Raw genomic sequence first — 19,056 nt, forward strand, 5'->3', positions numbered from 1 at the left:
TTACTATTTGCAGCGAACCAAAAAAAATCCTTCAGTGGGAATGCATAACAAAACAGATAAGTAACATTATGAAAAACTTGCAAAACATGTGAATACCAGGCTTTGAAGAAAAGCTTCCAAAGGAAACCTCCCATATCTCTGCTGATGGTGGCTGTATCATATTCTCGGAGCAATATGGAAGCTAAACCGATCACAGCTGTAGAAAAGAAAGCCTATGCTTATATTTAGTGAGCTCCGAAAATTAGTCCTATGAAATGATTCCTTCTGCTTTAGAAGACTGAGGTGTATACCTTCCACTGCGCCGACTTCATAATGAGCAATGCCTAATGCTTGGAAGGATAAACCTACACATTAACTACGTCTGATTATGCTCATTACTAGTATCATCAAAAAGACGAAAAATTTACAGGCCACCCCGGCACCAACATTTTTGCGAGTCTGCCTCTCCGAATCAAACGCAGCCTTCATCCCATTGAGCCAGGAGGATAATTGACCTCATACGGAGGGGTGTGAAGTCCCAACAGTTTCAGGGCTTTCCAACCTCCCCTAATCAAAACCTTTTAAAAACAATCCATGATTTGGTTCCATTTAATAACCAGAGGCTAAAACACAACTCGATGGAATTCCTCCAGAACAGCCCCCCCCCTGGTTTTTTCATATCGCCCATTCCTGTTTCATCAAAATAGCTGTAAAGCAATATATAGTGTTTCATAGCGGAGGCACAACTAGTCACACTAATATTGGAGGCAATTTGTTGCTTTTCTTGTGCTCTGACGACCAGAAACTGATCGAAAGATGAAACAACAGCTTGTGATATCATATTCATTTTCAAAACAAACATTCCAGTAAACAGACTTAGTATATCATTATCAAATATCAGCTCAAAAGAAAACCAGTTTTTCAATTTCGCAAAATATAGAATACTTCTGTCGTTCATGAATGGCGATTCATGTATAACACAGACAAATTACTGATGTTTCAAAGATGATGAAACGCAAGGAATTTCAATTTTCTGAGTGAATGAACATCAGCATTTACTTCAACATGATACAAAACTCATGTGAGGAACCCGGGGATACCTTCAGCATTAAACATCCATCCAAGAAAAACACCCTGTAGTTATAGCAGCCTAATACTGGAGAGTAACTTAACTTATTTCCCTCAACGTTACAACACTTCCAATTGCTTAAAATAATGGAAGCTCCCTCCAAACACTTCAACACTATCAAAGTTTCCCTTAATCAGGCTGATGACACAACACCCCAAAATGTATCAAACATTTATGAAAAGAATACTGCTAAATTGAAAAAAAATCCTAAAAAGTTCAAATCTTAAGCATCTCTTCAAACAGCAATTTCCAGACTCTGTTTGATTTCGGAGTGCTTCTTCCCAGATGTTCAAACTTTAGAATTTAGAAATATTACAAAAGGTTACAAAGTTTAACAGAGGAATTGGCCAAGCCATTCATCAGAGAGAGGCTGAGTGCTGACGAACACATGGGACAGGAAATGAGTGCTAGATGCGCATCTTGTGCATCTAGTTCCTCGTCCCCACACACGTAATGAGATTTGCGAGAGGTTTGGGTTTATCATGGGAGAGGATACCAAGTCCTGGAAAAAGTTAAACAGTAAAAAAAATATGTGCCTGGATGTACTTACATAAATGATTCAGCATGGGCAGGCACACTTACATAAATGATTCAGCATGGATATCTCGGGGTGGTCATATCCATCTAGTCCGCTACTCATTTCGGACTAGCAGTTATGTAACATAACTAGATTTTGGAAGAAAACAACTACTCTACCTAGATTTTTGCTTGTCTCGGTCTACTGGACTAGTGGCTCTGTCTATCCCTGAAATACTTACGTAAGTGATTCAGCCTGGATATACTCATATAGACTATTCATGGTTGAATATTCGTGTACTGTGTATGTAGCCTATTCAGTGCTGGATATTCTTGTATAGAGCCTATTCAACGCTTGATATTTTTGTATAGAGCCTATTTAATGCTTGATATTCTTGTATAGAGCCTATTCAGTGCTGGATATTCTTGTATATTCTAGTAGCCAATTCAGTGCTGGATATTCTTGTATATTCTAGTAGCCAATTCAGTGCTGGATATTCTTGTATATAGCCAATTCAGTTTTGGATATTCTTGTGTATAGCCTATTCAGCACTGGATATTCTTGTATTGAGCATATTCCTGTGCTGGAAATACCTGTACACAGTTTTCTAAGTGATCCATACATAAGTATCACTTATTTCCTGAGGAAATTACCTCTAACTGTTCAGCAATCAAGAATCTGAAACCAATTAAACTTTAATGCCCCTACATGTACAAGGTGGATGATGTTAAGGTTAATAGTCTGTTAGTTCATATTTTGCCTCCTTAATAGTCTAGTGGTTAAAGTGTTCGCTCCTCACTCCAAAGGCATGGTTCGATTCCCCACATGGGTTCAATGTGCAAAGCCCATTCCTGGTGACCCATGTCATGATATTGCTGAAATTTTGTCAAAGTGGCATTAAACCACACTCACTATTGGTTCATTGGCCACAGAAATCAGTAAATCCAGAAGTCAACTGCTCTGGCCGGCTGGTAGTATCACAATTTTTTTTAAACCAACAAACCAAACAGAGCAGTGCAATTGTTGTACCTCATTGATTTGAATGATTGAGAAGGTTTTTGAAAGGAAATGAAAAAAAAATCCTTACTCCCCAGTCCTTGGGGTGATATTTTTAGACACAAAGATTATTTGCTCCAAGAATTGGTCCCGAATTGTTCCAGCATCCTTTGCCTTAGCTTTCATGGAGATAAACCCCTTTGAAGGGATCGGCCTCAAACCTAAAGAAATAACAGTACACAGGAATTCCATTAACACTGGAACCACATTGGTTGAACAGCCAGTTTCAAATAGGCAAACTCGGACAAACCTACACCTTCCCCATCCCAGAGAAGTCATCTCCATCCTCGTGAGGTCACTACAAAGGGTACATCTCGCTGTGGTAGAGGGACAGACTGGACGCAGGGTCCTAATCACTTCTGGTGATCACTTAGGTTCAAAAAGAAGCCTACAGTAGAGTACAGCTCACATATATCAACATCAAACATGCCTCTCACTTAGAGAGTTCAAAGCTTATGTTTTGTTTTGACTTGCTTGGTACAAGTGGCAAGGTTTGTCAGACTCTCAGATGTCCCGAGGTGTTGATGTTCTCTTAGTGTGATACTGTTCCTCTGTTCCTGTTCTTTTATCAAAGACATTTAACTGTGTAAAAATTCTAATACATTTAACAGTTTCTATTATATTTTCAGGACTTTCAAAGAGGAATTTCTTCAATCACCTTTCTGGACCAGGCTTTTATAAGAGGGAAAAAAGGTTTTAATTTAGTTATTCTTTAATGAAAATAAGCAATAACTAGCACATCATCATCTTAAACTAATTCCATGCCTTATTTTTGACAGGTTGTAGAAAAACAGCCTCTTTACAGATGCAGAAAGAAAACATGGAAAAAGGAAGAATTATGTACTAATTTCAATTATCTTTCAACAAAGAAATTCTTAAAAAAATTCTTTTCTTTTCAAAGCGAAGAGCTATTACACTTTTCCTTCCCTGGAGTGAACAACTATTCAGACAAGCGAAAAAACAATAAACTAATTAACAGATACAAAGCTTTTTTTAAAACAGGAATTTGCCTTCAGATATTGAGATTAAGTTTGGACTATTACCCTGATCAGCTGTTCCATTGAATATATATGGCTGTCACTTCTTCCCCCCTCCCCTTGCATATACTCTTATATGAATCTAGTGGTATACGAAGCATAGCATCTGAAACTTAACGAGGCATGAATATTGATGAAATAATTAGCCATTAAGCCACAAATTATCATAACTGATTAGTTTTATTACTTCGTCTACATTATACCTATGCTGCCTGTCAAGATATTGAATGTTTATTACCCATATATTGCACTAATATTGACTTCATTAGAGCAACAGGCTGATAACGCGAGTCATTAATATCAATGTCAGCGGTCAATTAATATCTTTCGGTAATTACATCAGACTTAATTAATTAGACTCCATGAGATCATATTATGCTTTTTTCTAATCATGAGAAAAGAATAACACTTTGCGTTCAGTGAGAAATAGGAACGAAATGGCCCGAGTGAGTCCACTACGATGGTCAGGGTAACAATTGTGGCAGGTCATATCAGGTGATTGGATGCAAACGGGAATTCAATGGAGACTGAAGCAGTTATCCAGCTTCACAAGAGTCAGCAGCTGCTTCAGACCTGGCAACCGCAGTGCCTCCACAGACTCCGATAGATATAACTACACTCGCATCCTAGCTTGGCACTGGGACTTCCAGTAAGGCAACACTACGCCAGCTCACTTCTCAGCCATGCATCACTAAAGTATCATGAAAAGTCAACAGAAAATCATTCCAGTGTTAAAAGAATATCATGGACTTCCTTCTAAAAATCTATGCATCTTTGATGTTTTATCAAATTGTTTATGTCATTATATTCCACATACACCCAAAAAATAAAAAGAATATATAAAAAACAATATCAACAAAACAAAAAAACTTACATAAACAAACAAGTCCTGAAAATAAACGATTGGAAATGAACCCTATGCATCTAATCCTATCATTTATTAAACTGATTGCAATCATTTTTTTAAAACATTAAAACCTTCATTCAGAAAAATTCTCATCCATTTAACCTCAGAAAAAGCATCACCCCACAAAAAAACAACTTGTACCTAAGACCTACCACCCAGAGTCAAGGCGAGTCCCTCCCCTTAAAGTTCCTCCCAGTGTAACTACAGACACATGTCAAGCTGGTACACCCAACCCCACCCCCACCCCCCCCACCCCCTGGCCTGACAGGTCTGGACCTGGTGTACACCACTGTGCAGCCAATTATTGCCGTGAGACTCAATGATATATCATACGCTAGCGCGGAACACATACCGAATAAGCAACACATTATTACCAATCCATATAGAACTGCTCTCCGACTGAAAAAGAATGTTCCTTCCTACCACTGACATCGTGTGGTATGACAAGCATATTAGTCTTACTTAATATCAAGTCACCTTGTTCAATGGTGTGGTCTACCAGAACACTTTCCCAATCAAATCGGCTTCATCTGACATGAACATAACTCTGTGAGAACTCCGACATGTGCACAGCATTAGGTATTAAATCCCACGTTTGATATTGGACAAATTACTTTACAGCACCATATCCACTTTTCATAGTGGGCTATATATTCCATATCCCATTAACCAACATAGTAAATTACATATCTACCTCATTGGAATCTCCTAGGTGAAGTTAGCAATACATTTTATCCCATACTAAACCATGAATTATGTCACTTCTAGACCATATTATATCTCAACCAATATTTCACATCACTGTTACTACACAGCCTCGGATAATATCACAACATTTTTTTCTCATCCCTGACAATACAGTACCTGATCTACGTTCCTTCATTCACCATATCAGCTACTTAACTGTTTTTGCATTAGTTTTTGTGCACTAGTCATGTGATCATTGAGGTCAAATGCCATACAACCGCAAAGCCTCTGCCGGGCGACACATTGATTTTTTTTTTAAATAAAAAAATTCAGCAAAGGTTACAACGGAGGCATCTCTGCATTAGAACGTATTCCCAATGTGCAACAGGAATAGTCATGAGAATTATCCTGACATTGAGATTCCATATTTCAGTTCTCATATGATAAAGACGAGATTTATTTGTCAGAAGATCACAATCTTGACTACCTTAATCTTCAAGAGTTTCAAAACGCAGGAGAAAAACAAGACATCATGCCTCATAGAATTTCCGGTTTTATATCATCAGGCAATATCATAGCTAATTGAATTTCAAAAACTTTTCATCATTTTTGTAAACATGAGACAAGATGCATTAGGACCTAAAGCTATAAATCTGCTCGAACAAGTCAGTGACACATGGGACAAAACTCAGCAAAAAGATAAAAGTTATGATTAAATGAGAAACTCAGTGGAAAACAGTCAAGTGTAGAGAAACTTTGCAGAAAAAGCTTTCACAAAGTTTTCTTGTGTGAACGAAGCCAAGATCAGCTGTATAATGAATGAACAAACAGCCAGTCTGGTTTTTTTTACAAAACAAAGAAATCTAAATAAATGATAAGAAAATGAAGTATAACAATGCATGAAAAAACTGCTGCAAAAAAAGAGGTAAAAACGTCAGTGCACAGACTTACTTTTAGTATCATGAAATCCATAACAAACTTGAACAGCTGAGGAGAAAAGCTCCAGTCCAAAAAGTGCCAGAAAATATAAAGGGGAAACTTCACTTTCAGACATGGAGCTGGTATAAGGGGGTAGATCTAGCAAATCTTGCCCCCCTCATCCCAGAAGGGGAAAGGAGAAAGTATACAACAGTAACCATGTCGTCTCACACAGCCATCAAACAGAGACCAACAGCAGTTCCACTGATGACAGTCTCTTGCTCATCATCCACAACTCCAAAAAGTTTGTATATCCCTTTGAAGACCAAAACTTTCACTTTTTTCCATCCAGAAACTTTCTTGGGGTAAAAATCCTGTCACTGCTAATCCACAGGCTTTATCCAACCATATTCCGATCCAAATGCAACTTTTTTACACTTTTTCCAAAACTTTTCTCAAACTTTGACAGCTCTCCACACAAGTCCAATACACACGCACCTAGGCCTCTCAAACCCTCCTCTCTGATTGAGGAGTAATTTACATCACTCTAAGGCTGCTGGGAAGGCTATGAAAATGGCTGCCGACATTTGATAAGAGCTAGCGGCTGTGACTTGACAGCAGTAGCAGCGATGTGCACCCTCATGCCGAACCACATGGGTCTGCCAGGAGGGAGGGAGCGAGGTTCCCGATAACCCACTACAGTCCAGTCACTCACTGACCTCTCACTAGATGGCAGTGCGGAGGTCAAAAGGCTAATACCGTTTACCTGGCCAGTAGCTATGGGATGTCCAGTGACACAGGGGTATAGAAGGGGGTGTGTTGAGGTAGTCAGCCGGTCTCTCTCTACCCCACTGCCTCTCTATCAAGAGGGACAAACATCACTGAATGGCACAACTGCTGCATAATACAAGCATAATTGGGAAGCTCCCGAACAATTAATTGATTGTGGCTGGAATGATACGCAACACGTGTAATGAGTCTCTGTCATAGTCCCTTTCAACAAACCTTCTTTGAAAGTTGACTTTTTGTATTAAATCGCTTTATTGAAAATTTACATTTGTCATAGAATTTGTTTTGGTTTGAGATTGAGTAATGAGTTAGTCGAGTTCCTGTCAGTCTGACAACAAATTCTCCTCAATTACTACCACGTTATGGTTGACGGATAACGTATTACACAATACACAATGAACCGTTTTACTAGATGCAAGCAACATCTAAAGCAATTCACAGCAAACCAAAATGTCAAATCTTTGCAGCATTATCAAACTTGGAACACAAAGAAAACATTCCTAACTTCCTCATTAAAATCATCACCATGCTAATTAAATTGTAATCCAAATCACACTTTATAATCCCGACTAAACCACATCATTCACATAGCATGCTGAAAACATTCTTCAAATTTAGCAATGAAAAGAAAGATAAGCTTGCCCCGAGGCCGTGACTTTTCTATTTGGTCACCCATCCACAATCCACCGTTGTGTTAATGACATAATCCTGTATTGAAGATTAATGCCCTATGTAAATACCCTGGGGTATGGGCCACTGCTGAGGGAAGGGGCGTTATGTTTAAGGATGGGTGGGGTGATACAGGAGGGGGCATGTTATGATGGGGACACTTCACATCGCCTGGTAGGGGGGTGTAATATAGCTTGAATGGAAGCATGCTTCAAAGATTATCAAATCCAGGCCAAAGGTCCAGGCGGCTGTTATGAAGGTAACAATGTATAACAATACAAAGCTGGTGTGGTCAACCTGGCTGGATTCTATTGGTCAGTTCACCCAGGTAATGTCCAGCATGTGTTCCATCATGTATTTGACCAGCAGGGTCCACTTCCTGCTTCTCTTGTTAACCCAACATGTCACAAACACTCGAGGAATTTCAGCTATCCCATTAATGTGCATTTCAATTTGGAATAAAAAAGAACGACAAAAGATTGGAAAGGATAAGTTATTTAAACCATAACCCAAATCTAAGCACATAAATTATATATAAAATGTTTCAATAATTGATATCATGGAAAAATACTTCTCAACTTTTGAAAAAAATAAATGGAAACCCAAATTTAAAAAATATAATAAGTTAATAGTTTGGAGTGTCAAAGAACGTTAGTAAGATCCATATCAAAAGGATATAAATAGTTAATCAAATAAATTTGTAAATCCACAATTATGAAAATCATAAACCATCATCTGAAAATGCAACTTATTAAACATAACCAGCGAGTTATAACTGTTATATCACACCTTCTGACAGTGAAAGGGTTAAGCTTGTTCTAGGCCAGAGTGGTTTGCTGGGTGATGAAGTGGACTGGACATTCATCTGATAGAAGTGGACACCTGACCACTGGCTATGGCTACCAAGTGTCACCTCTGCCTGATGAAGGAGCGAATCCATCATTGGATAAAGGGCAAACCAAACACCTACCAAGTTTCAGTCCAATAAATGATGGCCTTGTAGATGATATTTTGAATGCATGGCAAATATCTCAGTAGCTGTGAAAACTTTCACTTCATAGATACCAAATGATTCGTCAAGACGTCTTATATATACACCACTTATTCCTAACTTTTCTTCATATTAGGTGAGTGGTCGAGTGGGAAGTTGGCTTGGAATTGTATTTCTGTCCGATGTTGTGATTTGGTTTGGGGGTTTGGGTTGTTGTTTAACGCCGCACTCAGCAATATTCCAGCTATATGACAGCGGTTTGTTAAAAATAGAGTCTGGACCAGACATTCCAGTGATCGATATCATGAGCATCCGATGTTGAGAGAGGAAAGGCCATAGCATGTTTGTTGTTAAAGGCCACACTCAGCAGTTATCCCAGCTGCAGGCTGCAGTCTGGAAATAAGTCAGGACCAGACAATCCAGTGATTGATATCATGAGAAGTGTTCCACTCAGAGGGGTACGATGACATGCCAGTTATACCTACCCTGACTGCCCCGATCTTTAAAGTCACTTCGAGACCAGCATAGGTAGCTGTGGACCAATTATAACTCAGAATCCCAGGGTGTGGAGGAACCCTTTGGTAAGAAAAAGCTTGAACTTAAATGACATGGATACTTAAAGATATTCATATCTTGCAGTCAATCTATGTCACAAGCATAATCATTATGAACCCATTTCATGTTTTATTGTTTTATTAATATATTTATATACACTACACGAAAAAAGGAGAAAAAACCTGCATGATTTTCTCATATGACGACATTTAATCTGTCATGGCTATGAAAAAACCTTACTTTTAAATTCTTTTATGTGGTACATAACAATCTCTGAGAACAGGACAATAATTATGCTGGATATGAAACCAAATTGTGTCCAAAAAATAATTTACAAATTTTATAAATGCAAGTCGGAAAATAGTCAGATTTGACATGAATGATTTCATGTTTTCAAAACAGTAGTATTTATGCCGAAAAGTACATGGTGCCTTCCCCTAGCTGCATACACCTGTTCTACTATCTGCATACCTACGCCCATACCTGGCACGGGCTAGACTAAGCCATAATGTCCCAGCTCTCCACTAAACAACCATAATCTGACCATCAAACAGCACTAGGAGGCTGTACTAGTCAAACAGTGGCCTGCAAAGCAGCTTATTGAGAGAGATGTATCTTGTTGGGTAGATTAGCCACACAACAGTCTTCACAAGCAACTGCTACCTCTGTACATCCAGGTGCATATTGCCCAACAAACCTACCTACTCCCGTTCAACGATTATCAACCGCTAATCTGTGGAATACGAGTAACGGTAACCTTCTTGCATAAACATCCCCGTAGCCCTTCAGGAACACCCAAATTCTTTTTGTACCAAAGCGAACGATCTGTGTGCTGTGAGTGCGTTTGTTTCAGTGCATGAGTGAGTGTAGATTTAACGTCACATCGTTAACATTTCCGCTTCGAAGTGACTGCGCTTGTTTCAAAGACTGGTTTAACATTGGACGGTTTTATTTCATTATACAAAGTTTGGTTTTGAGGTTTGGAACGGGAGGCGGCTGGCTGATTATCCCTGTCTGGGGTTTTGAGTCAATGAGAGGCTGGGAAACTCTCCAGTACAGAAGGTAGAGAAATGAAATATGAAGACGAGCAAGTGTTGCAAACATTGAAAGATAAGACAAGCAGAGGAAGAGGGGAGGGGAGGGGGACGCACCAACCTGCCTCTCAAACCTCTCAAATTATCAGTTTGGTTGCCATGGAAACGCCTGTTATAGAGGATGCTCCCTGTCTAAATTCAGAGCAATTTCTCCCAAATGTCTTAGTATTTCTTCTTCACTTCCTTTCAATTTGTGAAACAGATGCCCATCGCTGTCGAGAGACCAGACTTGCGAGATGCCCGCCCCGCCACAATCCTTGTTTATCATAACCCGCTATCTGTCAGCTATACCAGCACCCAATGCTAGCACTGGTCAAATACTTTATAATGTTACACCTGTGAGTGTCAGGTGAGACGCCGGCTCGTCACGAGGGGGAGACCTGCTGGGATATTGTTAGTCTGTATGTGGGGAGAGGGATGTGGTGTATAGTTCACCTGTGTGTGGTATATAGTTCACCTTTATGTGTTGCTTATTTAAACTGTATAGTTGACCTGTATGTTGTATAGTTCACCTGTGTGTTGTATAGTTCACCTGTGTGTGGTGTATAGTTGTATAGTTCACCCATGTGTTGCATACTTGTATAGTTCACATGTATAGTCCTCCAGTGTGTGTTGAATATTTGTATAGTTCACGTGTGTTGTATAGTTATATAGTTTACCTGAATAGTTCACTTGTATAGTTCACCTGTGTGTGGTGTATAGTTGTATAGTTCACCTGTGTGTGGTGTATAGTTGTATAGTTCACCTGTGTGTGGTGTATAGTTGTATAGTGGGGTGGGTGAGGTGATAGGGTGGTGGTTAAGGGTGGGTGAGGTTAGGGATGGGGGATGAGGATTGATAAGGGTAGACAAGGCTTGGGGTGGGTGAGGTGATAGGGTGGTGGTTGAGAGTGGGTGAGGTTAGGGATGGGAGATGAGGATTGATAAGGGTAGACAAGGCTTGGGGTGGGTGAGGTGATAGGGTGGTGGTTGAGGGTGGGTGAGGTTAGGGATGGGGGATGAGGATTGATAAGGGTAGACAAGGCTTGGGGTGGGTGAGGTGATAGGGTGGTGGTTGAGGGTGGGTGAGGTTAGGGATGGGGGATGAGGATTGATAAGGGTAGACAAGGCTTGGGGTGGGTGAGGTGATAGGGTGGTGGTTGAGGGTGGGTGAGGTTAGGGATGAGGATTGATAAGGGTAGACAAGGCTTGGGATGGGTGAGGTCATAGGGGTGGCTGGTGGTGGCATACCTACGCCCATACCTGGCATGGGCTAGACTAAGCAATAAAGTCCTAGCTCTACCATTATCCGACCATCAAACAGCACTACGAGGGCAGACAAGGCTGATGGTGTTCTAGTGGGGCAGGGATGGCAATTATTGCATCCTGGGTAATTTAATCTCTAAACTTTCATTAGCAAACAGGATCATCATACAGATATTGAAGTCGAGAATTCGTCCTAACACAACATATCAACCCTAAGTGAAGAAAATCAATAATGTCAGTTTCAGGTGAATCAACCTCGATGGAGTGATCCAAATATGCTCCATCTTACTGACTGTAAATTCATTTAGCCTACGTGAAAATATTCAGAAGGCAAAAAACACTTTTCCACACAACTATCATTTTCAGCGTAATTACCAAATAAAACTGTGTACAACGAAACTTATCCCTTGTTTATGGTCGCAACTAAACAATTTCAACACATCATAAATCACGCCATCTTACTGCAAGTTAAAGAGCCACTATGTAAGTATTCTAAAGCCTTTGTTTATTTTTTGAGAATACAGTATACATGTACGCATATAGGATTGTAATTATGGTGGAGTCCGTGATAAACAACTTGTCAGCTTATTACAACAGTAATATGTCACAGGGGAAACCCGCTTCTGCTTTCATTACCAGAAAGAAAATGCAACAAAACTTTTAGGAGCACTCCTAATAGAGTTACCTCCCTTGGAACAAAGAGCTTTATTTCTAGTACTTCCATTATTGAATGTGTTTACGCCCCACAAACAGTTTATTAACACTCAACAACCTGTTACTGGGTAGTATTACTCTTACAAAATATATCTGTTCCAAAATTCATCTCATTTAGTTAATATCGTATCTGTCTATTTGGAAAAGAAATTGAAAATATGCACATACTTAAGTATGTTTGACATCAATCTTGTATTCAATTAACCTATATGTCTATATTTACTTATTGTGACGATGGGAAAAGTGTTTGCTGCAGGAGTGTAGTATTACATTCAATATTAACATAGGGCTTGGCAAGTAACAAATATCAATACAATTTTCTAACTTTACACCTATATTAGCTAAATACCAATGTCATTAATAGTAAATGTATTAATTTTAATAATTATAGACACTCATGATATATATATATATATATATATATACATGTATAGAAAAATCAATAAATCATCTATTCTTACAATAAGTATACAACAATACATCTTATGTTAATATTTCTGGGATGAAAACTAGAATAATATAAATATAATTATCTGTTAAAAAAGTGCTACTTTTACACTGTATCTATCTCATGTTGTGGTAATGCCTCTTTTGCATTTTGTCCAAAGATTATATTTACATATTTCTTTCAGGGATCGATAGCATATCAAATAATAACACCAGGACGCATTTGTAATCTATATTTTTGAATTTTGTATTGCATAAAAACTTCAAAAGTTGTTTTTTTTGTGTCGAGTCAGCAGACGCTTACGGAGGTATATGGTACATAATCTCCAATATCCTATTTTTGCACCACGTCTATCACGAGAATGTCAGATAACTTAACCCCTACACATGTGCAATGTTAAATTTATTCCTTAAAAGCTTTCGGACCATAAAAAATAAGACAAACCCATTTGAATAATTGCTCAAATTTCTGATATAATCTTTTCTAGTTGGCTCCATGAGGACGACTTTAGACAAGGTAGTAGGTAACCAGTCCTTCGAGCTGAGGGAGGATAAATATTTACAAAATCATTGTTCCTGTCAAGGCCAAGATTTATACTGTACAAGATCTGCCTGTTCCCTTTTTCTTGCAATTGTTTACATCAAATGAACAATCTCCTTTATCGACAAAACTTGCATAACATTTTTCCTACTCCGAGCCATATCGTCTCCAAATACAGTCAATTCGGTACAACTGCCACTTGCAAAGACACTTACTTTCAATTTTCTATTCAAATTTGATTTTGCAACATCCCTCCTCCCGATTACAATAACATTCAGTAAACTAATTTCTTCTATGGAGAAGTCAAATATGCAGTAAATCTCATCAACCGCGCTCAGCTCGTCTTAAAGGGGCAGACGACTATTGGAGGCGACTTCAGCATCTGATGTTTATAAATAGCTTGCTGGCTAGTCACTAGGTTGTACAGGATAACTGCAACACTGAATAGCTACAATCATCAACAAGCCTTTAACAAAGTATTTCATTTACTCCATTGGTGAATTTACAGAAAGTCAGTCATTATTTCAACTATTTTCATCCAGAGGTAGATGTTTGTATAAAACCCTTATCCACTGACTGACTTCAAAGGCCTATGTATGACCCATGAATGCTTTTTTTCCTTCAATAACTAGTCAACGTAAATGTCCGATTTACACATGATTAAGTGTTCAGAGATGATAGGCTCTCCAAAGTTTGAAAGGCCTGTTGTAAATTTATTGGCTAACAAGCGGGTTTAAAAATCCTTTTGCAATAACTTTCCCTTCAGATGTTAGAACAGCTGATCGTATAAACAAAGACTGGTGAAATGTGGACAATAACTGGACTAGCTTGTAATTGCACCAGTCCATCAAACCCTCCGCAATATATTCCATGAATTTTCAAAACGGAATTGCAATGTAACAGCTTCCTTGGAACACTCTCCTAACAATCTCACCGAGGTTTATTGAAACGCTCTGACAAGCTCAATTTATTTTGCTGGAAATTTTATGACTGTTTATTCACAGTGTCATCAGAACTCACTTGTTGTAAACATTACTACAAACTCTTTGACGTTAACGATGCAGGAATTCACCCACTAAAATAAAAAATACTAAATTTCTTCCAAGTCTACTTCTTTTATGGATCTACTTCAGGAGACCTGATAAGGATCTAAACATAATCCTTTAAAAAAGCAGTACTATTTTTTCTTTGAAGTGAACAATTACATATAATGTAAATAAATGTAATAATGTAGCATCTTTCGAGTAATTCCCCATCCTCTTCTACCACTGTCTGAACCCCTCGTCACACGGCCAGGTGACAATAGGTACACTGATATATACACTCTACCTGCTGCTTACCTGAGCAGGGCATACTTACCTGGCCTTTGATGTGTGCCCCAGGTACCTAACGACAGGTATGATTACACAGATCCTACCTGGACAGTAAATCAAGGTGGCAGTAAGGACAGGTAAATTCTAATTAACTGATTTACACCTGTAATGTTATATCTATAAATGCCAAAGGGTTGCAGCAGAATATTGATTATCACATTCAATAGGTGTGATTCACTGAGTTTAATGTCCAAAAGGTTTTAACAAGGCTGACTCAACTGCTACCTTAGGTTAATAGGCTACTAAGACGTTCCCATAATCCCCTCATGAAATTCTATACACAAATTGGAACAAATTGATAGCGACAATGCTACTCTAAAGACCATCTACTGCTCGAACAAAACTATGTACATTAAGAGTTGGATGTACTTTAATGGCACACACAAATCACTTTGTTGCAAATCAAGCAGAAAATTGTTCAATATCACCTATAAGATAAACAAACATGGTTCCAGTATTATATGTTTAAGAACAGTATTAATACTGATTGATGTGCTCTGGTGTATAATTTGAAGGGACCTGTTTTTGATTAATGGTCTTCCTGACTTGTCAAAGACAATAGTGAGTGAGTGAGTTTGGTTTTACGCCGCTTTTAGCAATATTCCAGCAATATCACGGTGGGGGACACCACAAATGGGCTTCACACATTGTACCCATGTCGGGAATCGAACCCGGGTCTTCGGCGTGACGAGCGAACGCTTTAACCACTAGGCTACCCGACCGCCCCATCAAAGACGATAGTACTATGCCCTACTATGAGCACTGTAGACTTGATCAAGTCTCCACACAATAAAAAAGTTACTTATTTGTACTGCAATGTTGTCGGCTGAACATGTTGAAGCAGTTTTTTTAAACTTGATTTTGTAGATTTGATCAAGTCTGTACACAATAAAAACAACAACTTTTTTGCAATGTTGTTATTTTAACATGTTGATAATTTCTGTTTTTTTAACTTGATCAACTCTCCACACAAAAAAACCAAGTTATTTGTATTGAAATGCTTCAACAGTTATTTAAACATGTTGATCATTTAAAAAAAACACATTCCTAAACAGCTCGCTTGTCTTTGAGTTCCTACCTTTACCTTTAAGATTAATTTGTACATTTATGACCATTTATCATAATAATAATAAACAAGTCCACAAGAAACTTTGTTTCGATACTACCAGGGGCGGTCGGGTAGCCTAGTGGTTAAAGCGTTTGCTCGTCACGCCGAAGACCTGGGTTCGATTCCCGATATGGGTACAATGTGTGAAGCCCATTTCTGGGGTGCCCCGCCGTGATAAATGCTGGAATATTGCTAAAAGCGGCGTAAAACCATATTCACTCACTCACTTTGGATAATACCAGACATAAAAAAACTAAAAACTAACCAGGAAATATGTTTTGTAATTTTACTTTTAATTATTAGAAAAAAAGTTTTTTGAAAGGTCACCCAATTACACCTAGATGTAAATTACATCAGATTTCTTTTGATTCTATTCTGCGTTAACATTCTAAACCTTTCTGTTTGGTGATATATCTTTTATTTCTAAAGAAGTCAGAAATCAAACAGTCTTGATATGGCTTGCTTGAGGTTCAAGTCACAAACACAGATTACAACCAGAGTGTGATTTGTGACACCTTTATTCTTCAACCCGTCAACTTTAAAAAAGTGTGAACGCCAAGGTTGACGTGTGATATCACCCGATCGTAATTAACACGATGAAGAAGGGTTGGTTACCCAGTACGATGGAGTAAACTATCCTTCCTATTTAAAACCCCCTGAGCTAATACACGAGTCGAGGGTAAGCGACGACCACCTCTCCTAACCCCAACATCAAAGCCCTGTTTACTGAGCATCTCAAAAGACAGGTAAATATATCAAACAAGCACACCAACACGAACAGGCAGCATCCTCGTCACCTCCTGCGTGACTTTCAGCTGTACGACATCAGGCCCCATCCTTAGATTTTCATCAATGGCTACCTAGCTAGCTGCCCTGAGTCGATGCTCTTCAAGGGGGTGAGTGAAAGGGTAGAGAGGGGGTGAAGGGTGGGTTAGGGGGTGGGTTAGGGGGTGGAGAGGGACTGGGCGAGGGACTAAGGGGGTAGAGAGAGGCTTGGAGGTGAGCAAGGGGATAGGGAGGGGGGTGACAGGTGAGTAAGGGGGTAGAGAGGGGGTGTGGGTGGTTAAGAGGTTCGAGAGGGGGTGGGGGTGAATGAAAGGGTAGAGAGGGGTTGAGGGGTGGGTAAGGGGTAGAGACAGGGTGAGGGTGAATGAAAGGGTAGAGAGGGGTTGAGGGGTGGATAAGGGGGTAGAGAGGGGGTGGGGGTGAATGAAAAGGTAGAGAGGGGGTGAGGGGTGGGTAAGGGGGTAGAGAGGGAGTGGGGGTGAATGAAAGGGTAGAGAGGGGGTGTGGGGGTGAATGAAAGGTTAGAGAGGGCTTGAGGGGTGGGTAAGGGGGTAGAGAGGGAGTGGGGGTGAATGAAAGGGTAGAGAGGGGGTTAGGGGTGGGTAAGGGGGTAGAGAGGGAGTGGGGGTGAATGAAAGGGTAGAGAGGGGGTGTGGGGGTGAATGAAAGGTTAGAGAGGGCTTGAGGGGTGGGTAAGGGGGGTAGAGAGGGGGTGGGGGTGAATGAAAGGATAGAGAGGGGGTGAGGGGTGGGTAAGGGGTAGAGAGGGGGTGAGGGTAAATGAAAGGTTAGACAGGGGTGAGGGGTTGAGGGAGGAGGTAGAGAGGGGGTGGTGGAGTGAGGAAGTGTGTAAGAGGCGTGGGGTGAGTGAGGTAGTGAGGGTGGGGTGAGTGAGGGGGGTAGAAAGGGAGTGACGGAGGGGGTGGAAAAGGTTAGGGGAAGGAGTGTTGGTCAGCAGAGGCCCCATACCCAAAGCTTGCCAAATGGGGATTGGGTGGTGTAAGTTGCAACCTGTACCCAAACAGCATGTCTTGGTGCTCATGCTATCAACCACTGGTTTACCTGCCCCAAACTGGATTATTTACATGTTGCTGGAATATTGCTGATGACTTCATAAAACTGAAAGTTGCTGTCGGTTACATATTTATCAAAATTATTAACGAAACAGTAATCAAAAGTTTTACGAGGATAAGAATGATGCCTCATTAATTTAAAAATTATCAAATGAGACTCGCAATAAAGATTTTCAATCCATTTCACTATGTGCAGCAAATGATATCTTCCAGTAATCAGTGAATCACGTGTCTGCTTCAAGTTCCGCCATTATCAACTATCTTATCTCACATGCATTAAAGACAGTATGAATTCTGGGAAATTATTTCAATCGTTTCATAATCATTCCATCAATCAATAAAACGTTCGCCATTAGACATCAGGCTACCACTCCCCTCTCGGAATCACCACAATCAGTGGAAAACAGCCAAGTTTTAAATGCATACAACTCAAAAATAATCTGCGTAAAATGTTTATTTGTTTACAAGTTGATTATGTTTGAAAGGGTTCTACTGCTTAACCGCTAAATTGAAGATTTCAAAGGCAGTTGGCCAAACGTTAAATTAACCCCTACTTCCTTGAAGCCGATTCCATGGGCATCTAAGATAAGGATCTAAGTCGGAACTAAATAGCAGTTATTCCCATTGGTTGATGTGGAGCCGATTTCTTACAAACTCTGATTCCCACTCTTATCTCTTACCCCTGTGATGAATAATATACTTAGCAGAATAACAAAACTTTCAGCTATTTTGAAAAAATTGTTTGAAGAACTGCTGGCTAAGAACCGTGAAGCCGTATTCCTGACAAGCCAAAATTGAAGACAATTTAGTCCATTTTTTCCTCTGAATTGGAGATTACTGGCTCACACTTCTCAATTGAAGAAAACTACCAAAGTGTGAAATATTTACCACTCACCGAAAATTACATTTCGTAACAGCAAGTGTTCAATTTGGAAGGACAATCTAGAATATCTTTGCTCTTTAATCCTGTAAGTTCAACTAAACTAAGTGCAAAATTGCTCGGGCAAGTGCAACAGTTGGTCCTTTATGGGAACCAATTTCCATTTAGATCCACCATGCCAAGATAGTATAGGGGGGGATGGTGGTGTGGTACAATGTCCTACGGGCCGCCGCAGATGTCCTTGGTTGAACGTATTAAACCAAGGAGTAGCTGAACACTACATTGAAGAGGGACTAGCAGCCAGAGTAATGCGCCCTTACACAAACACATTACAGCAATGAGGTTGTACATCGCTTGTCAAAAGCTACAAACCCAATTTGGTAGAGCGGTCCAGCATAGGCTGAGCACTGGTCCATATTGATTCAAATAAAATCTGTGGAATGAGAGATGTTCTGATTTGCTAATTGACTGCATGGCATAAAGAGGTTGCACAAAGAGGCAATTTCTAATCACAACGGCACAAAACCAACAAATATTCGTGTTTCTTTCGCACTTTTCCTCA

The 19,056-nt window shown here is 39.6% G+C and overlaps 1 protein-coding gene across 4 annotated transcripts in view; it reads right to left on the bottom strand.

Moving 5' to 3' along the window:
• LOC139444776 (E3 ubiquitin-protein ligase PDZRN3-like) overlaps nucleotides 1-19,056 on the bottom strand; it is a 295,562-nt gene that overhangs the window by 126,115 nt on the left and 150,391 nt on the right. Inside the window, exon 2 of one of the 4 annotated variants that reach the window (XM_071225727.1) lies at nucleotides 9,165-9,255. The exons of 2 other annotated variants lie outside the window; for them this stretch is intronic. In XM_071225727.1, the coding sequence (XP_071081828.1) occupies nucleotides 9,165-9,255 (91 nt within the window). Of the gene's footprint in view, nucleotides 1-6,263; nucleotides 6,747-9,164; nucleotides 9,256-19,056 lie in introns of those variants that run through there. One more of the 4 variants, XM_071225728.1, reaches the window with a different exon arrangement.

The sequence above is a fragment of the Haliotis cracherodii genome, unplaced genomic scaffold (assembly GCF_022045235.1).
Source record: "Haliotis cracherodii isolate W230 unplaced genomic scaffold, xgHalCrac1.p SCAF_6, whole genome shotgun sequence".
Classification (NCBI taxonomy): domain Eukaryota; kingdom Metazoa; phylum Mollusca; class Gastropoda; order Lepetellida; family Haliotidae; genus Haliotis; species Haliotis cracherodii.